Genomic DNA, 5,567 nt, shown 5'->3' on the forward strand with positions numbered 1-5,567 from the left:
TAATAACATAAATAAAACAACCTTCCTATATAACAGTGTATTTATATACGATATGTAAGATATATTTATGTAAAATGATTGATGTATAATATTTTGCCTAATAGCCATAAAAAATATAACTAGAATAAAAATATATACATTCTTTAAAGATTTTAATAGATGCATTTATTTACCCTTTACACCTACTGCACAGAAAAAAAGGATTACTTCAATCCCAAAAAAAAATTTATAATTCAAGAAAATTTATAGAAAGACAAGTTTTTTTAGCTCCAATATGATATCGGTCTTTGTTTTAATCTAGTAAGTCTTTTTTTCTGTACCTGTTCAAAGACAATCGTACTTAAAGAGTTAACTCCAGTCATGCGTCGGAGCTGACACACTTTTTAAATTATCAGCCGTATAGTAGACAAATTACCGGCTGCGAAGATCAGATAGTAACTTACCACGCGAGCTACCGACAGTCAGTAACGACCATTTTCTACCTTACCATCTGAACTTTCCGGTCGGTAAGTCAAATAACCTCCTGATACCTCTTGCATCATCTTGCGCTCCTGTTACAAATTTTTCTGTTTTGTGACGTCGCGAGAATAATTTAAATCACCTGAAAATCTGGATTCCCATTGGATTTTAGAAAAACGTCAAGATTTTGATTGGTGGGGTGCATTTAAATGCTTTTCACAGTATATATAGATATAATAAATATATTGATAGATATATTTATTTATATTTTTCCAAGCTTTTCAATATTATTTATAGTCTTTTATAATATTAGTTTTATAAATCTATAAAAAAAATATGAAGATAATAAATAATTATAAAACAATTTATTATAAAGTAATTAGTTTCTGTATACGAAATGGATAGAAGGAACCAAAGAAAGGAATAAAAAAATATGGAATTAATTAGGAAGGTAAAATAAACTAATTACAATTATAATATTTATGGTAAGCTGTCTTTGGCTTGATTTTAACTTGAAATGGAATATGTAACATATAAAATATGTTACTCGAGTAGCTTACTTTCTCGTCGTTTGAATTAAATAATCGTCTTTATGGTCAATCATATTTAAGTGAAATGTTAAAGTTTAAGTATGTACAATATATTTTTTGTCTTTTTTATTTTCACATATATTTATCTAATATCCAACTTCTTACTTAGAACAATAACATTATGTTAGACTTACGATAGAAATTAAGCGAGAGAAGAGTATGTTAGTCGTACAGATGATGCCGTAAAAATGCCTTATACCCTAATAGGACAGTACGTAACAGAGTTGAGTTAAGCTAACGAAATTATATGCAATCATGTCGGGTTTCTTGCTGAACAGAACGTTTCTTTCCGTTGGACGAATATGTTTCAAGTTCGGTATGGTAAGTAATTGATTTATTTTATTATAATTCATTAAGTTTTCGACAAGTATTATATTATCGCGTGAATTTTGAAAAAGTGTTAAACGCGTGCGCAAAAACAAAAAGACGTGCGGGACATTCGAGATAGAAAGATTTTGGGAGAAACAATTTTATCGATCGTTTTCTTTACAATTTATTTTCTTTTTTGTTTTGTTTTGTTTTCTTTTTTTTTATGTTAATTTCTTTTTTCGAATTCAAGTGACGATTATCGTATTGTGCTGTTTCACCGTAATTTACGGTAACGTTGTGAGAAATGAAGATATTTGTGGAACTCACAATGGCAGACGCTTATACCTGGAATTAGGCGAAAAGGGTATACTTTATGCTAAAAATATATCCTTCATCAAAAATTCACCTAGACAACAATCATCTAGAATTTATGCGACTAATAGTTCGCACGATCAATGCAGTCTCGAATTAGTAACCTGTCCTTCGTGCGTTATAATTGTTACCTTCAAGAATCTTGCATTATCCCATCATTGCGGTGATGGTGGTGTTATGATGGATAATCCGTGCAGGTAATAAGATTATTTTTTCAACACACACATTTTCTTCTTTCTTTTATATATATATATATACAAACATTTGTATTTAAAATTGACGAATGATTTCCAGGTGTGATTACGTTTGGATTTCTGAGCCACCGTACGAAGATGTTTCAGGTACACCTTATTGCGGTTTATATTCTCCTATCATGTATAGATCAAGTACCAGAACATTATCCATCACGTTGCTCTACAGTCAATCGCATAAGCACGCTTTTACACTCGAATATACAGCCGAAAGTGAGTACTGAATTGAAAATACTTCGTCCTATTATCAACACAAATATATTTATATATACCTATAGATTTGAAATATTTTTTCAGGAAACAGATTACATCTTAAAGGAACAGAAATGATGACAGCTGTTACGAAAGGTCTGAATAGTACAGGCGGAGGTATTCTAACGTCTCCGTTTTTTCCAGCACGATATCCACGAGATTTAGGTTTGGAATACATAATAACTTGTCCGTCCGAAGCTCCGTCCTGTCGGATCAGAATATTGTTTAGTGATTTTCAATTAGCTACAGTTTCTATCATGGAGGTACGTATTTATATTATATATACATATATATATATAATAATATAATAAATAATTTATATTTAATAATAATAATTATACGAATATTAAAAAAAGTGTTCTATTATAACAATCGATATTATTTTTTCTATTTCATATGTTCGTAGTTTTATGATTGGAATGGTCAACGACTTGACGTCAGTAGTGGTGCAAGATTTCGTCCACCGGTGATAGTGAGTTCCGGTCCTTCCCTTCTGATAAGATTTTATGCTAATGGTGGTACCGGTCTGGGATACAAAGCATTTTATTCGTTCGTAATCGGCCATCTCTATGACAAATCAATTCAACCAATCACGGATTGCGGAGGATACGTTGAAAATTTGGGCGGTGCGATTACCATGATGGACATGGTAGGACAAGGTGTTAAAACTTACGATTGCGTTTGGTTGATAAGACCACCGAAAAATTTTCTACACATGAAGACGCATATGTATTTGAAAGTTGTCGCATTCGCTGACATGGGTAAGATATTAATATTCATATCTAATCTAATTCGTATCTAATATATTGTAAACGTCTTATGTAGGTTCGTGCACGAAGTGTGAGTGCGTGCGGATGTTTGTTTAGGATATCGATATTCTTAAGATTAAGTGTAAGAACATAGACCGTATGCGTCACCCGTGGAGGGAATCCGATAGTTCGATAGAAAAGTATAAAAGGGCAGTCGGACAATACGCCGGGATTATTCGGTTATTCAGTTCAGTTCAGTATTTGTCGGGTCTTATGTTAGTTATGATGAGTGAGGCTTAGTTTATGTTAATGGTCGGCTCGGGAAATCTTATGTCGAGAGAGTGACTTTAGAATAAATATATATATACCGATACCAAAACCTCGCTTCTTAATTCTCTTATGAAACCCTTCTTATGATTCTTATGTATCTTACGGTAACGGGTTATTACAATTATTAAGAATTATCCGCTATTAAAAGTAACGGYTTTATGAACTCTTATGTGTATGGTTTACAATATTAAATAATAGAAGAAATCACTTTGCAGCTGGTAATACGGAATTGACTATAAAGCAAGGTCCCACATCGGCACTTTTACCTTTGGAAGTTTTAAGACACCCCGTGAGTCAGTTACAACCACCCAGACACAGAGAACACATTGCACCCGTTACAAGTGGATTTCACGTAAGCCTTCGGGGTACTTTTGGTCCAACATCGCATCTGGCTATAGCCTACACTGCTTTTAGTTACATGGGTAAGTTTATTTCAATTGATTGAATATATTGACAAATAAATAAACAAGAATAATAAGAAGATAAAAATATTGATCAATTTGTTGACGACGACGACGTCGAGTAGATTGTTTCACGGGCTCCGACTTTCTGTGTCAAAATCACAGATGCATACCGAGCCAACTTAATTGTGATGGATTTGATCATTGCGGAGACAACAGTGACGAACCAGCTACATGTTTCAGAGGTAACCTAAAAATCCGATTATTACACAACATCTAAATGAATCATTATATTATTAAAAATGTAATTGAATTTTGTGCGAACAGATTGGGACGTCGAGCCGAGGGATAGAAAATGGCATACAAATAAAGCGAATTATTATTTCCCGAAGATAGATCGTTATCCCGATTTAAAAACGGCCACGTTGGTTTTCGTTGCTAGTAGTCTTGGCTTGATTGTATTGATATCTGCCCTTATAATATTGTTGTACAGAATGGGTGCCAGAGCAAGACAACAGAGAGAATTACAATCGCGTTTACAAACGATCAGTGAACTTTTGGGTAGGTATTAGATTTATAATCCATGATAATACAGATAATCATTAATGTTAATTTGATCAGTCTTTGACATTACAGACGGTGCGAGGATAGATGAAATCTCAGTGACGGATGATCCACCGGTTTACGAAGCACCACCCGGATACGACGAAGTTGTCAAACTGAGCTTAGAATCCGACGTTGTTGGACGAAAGAAGAGAAGAAGTTTCAGTCGCGAGTCGAGAAATAGAAATTCACCGAGTAGATGCTCGTGAGTTGTTCATTTTTAAAAACTCGTTTATAATTAGTTTAATATTTCACCTCTTACATTTATATTCGAGACACGAGCAAGAGGCACAGTCGTCGATGTGTTTAGAGGGTGCCAGTACCAGTCGAGGTAGTCAAACAACTCCGACAACTTCTTCAACTGCGAGGAATTCAAGAGTTCCCGAAAGTCCGCCACCACCTTACGTTACACCTCCGGGATCGATTGGTAGAAGTCTTCATATTTCTGATATACCTTCCTCTTCTTCGGGATCTGGTAAGTTAACGAGTTATCTTCATTCAAAATTGACCAATCCAAAATAATGAAATAATGAACTTATGATTTAGCTGAAATCAATGACAGTGTCGGAATACGAAAATGTCGGGCACGTCGAGCCTGGTTAAGAACAAGTTGCGAATTTTCTCGATCCCAGCAACAGAACGACGACAAATTAAGACAAATGAAAGATTCTTCGTGTTCATCGATCGACGCTGAAGTCCTCGGTGCGTATCTCCAGGACTACATTGCCTCCTGTTCGAGCTGCACGATCGACTGCTCTGCTTCACAGCCGAACAACTCTCAGAGTGCATCGAGCGACATCAAAGGAGAATCATCCCAGGTAATCAGAGAAGAACACGTAGGCCAAGGAGAAGACGAGGAACATCATCGGGTGGACGACGTCGTTGGTAATTCGCAGAATGGAAGTACAGATGGGTGTTCTTGCGAGGGTGCTTGTGGATGTGCCAATAATCAAATAGTTTTAATCGACGAGTCAACGATCAATCAAAACCCACAAATAAACGAAGTTACAATGGTGAATTTGATTTGTTTGATTGTTATATCTTATAGATACTTATAAATATATTAATATATAAATCTCAAAGGGAATTATAGACGGTTAATAAATCTGATGAACAATTTATTTTGAACTAGTTGTAGTAGTGTTCCCTTTGAGACTTATATATAATTATATTTTTTGGACAAGAATATTGATAATTAAACTTATAAATAATATAATATTATAATATATATATATAAGTATATATAATATA

The 5,567-nt window shown here is 34.3% G+C and overlaps 1 protein-coding gene across 3 annotated transcripts in view; it reads left to right on the forward strand.

Moving 5' to 3' along the window:
* The first annotated feature begins 1,312 nt into the window (after positions 1 to 1,312).
* The window catches only part of LOC106789207, a 5,289-nt gene continuing 1,034 nt past the window's right edge, over positions 1,313 to 5,567 (forward strand). The window contains exons 1-11 of one of the 3 annotated variants that reach the window (XM_014753231.1): positions 1,313 to 1,370; positions 1,609 to 1,927; positions 2,025 to 2,194; positions 2,279 to 2,496; positions 2,640 to 2,994; positions 3,528 to 3,734; positions 3,839 to 3,958; positions 4,041 to 4,274; positions 4,335 to 4,521; positions 4,592 to 4,791; positions 4,863 to 5,329. In XM_014753231.1, the coding sequence (XP_014608717.1) occupies positions 1,352 to 1,370; positions 1,609 to 1,927; positions 2,025 to 2,194; positions 2,279 to 2,496; positions 2,640 to 2,994; positions 3,528 to 3,734; positions 3,839 to 3,958; positions 4,041 to 4,274; positions 4,335 to 4,521; positions 4,592 to 4,791; positions 4,863 to 5,329 (2,496 nt within the window). In that variant the 5' untranslated portion in view covers positions 1,313 to 1,351. The remainder of the gene's footprint in view (positions 1,371 to 1,608; positions 1,928 to 2,024; positions 2,195 to 2,278; positions 2,497 to 2,639; positions 2,995 to 3,527; positions 3,735 to 3,838; positions 3,959 to 4,040; positions 4,275 to 4,334; positions 4,522 to 4,591; positions 4,792 to 4,862; positions 5,330 to 5,567) is intronic. The other 2 variants (XM_014753232.1, XM_014753233.1) reach the window with 2 other exon arrangements.

The sequence above is a fragment of the Polistes canadensis genome, unplaced genomic scaffold, assembly GCF_001313835.1.
Source record: "Polistes canadensis isolate GaletaPanama2010 unplaced genomic scaffold, ASM131383v1 scaffold_170, whole genome shotgun sequence".
Lineage (NCBI taxonomy): Eukaryota > Metazoa > Arthropoda > Insecta > Hymenoptera > Vespidae > Polistes > Polistes canadensis.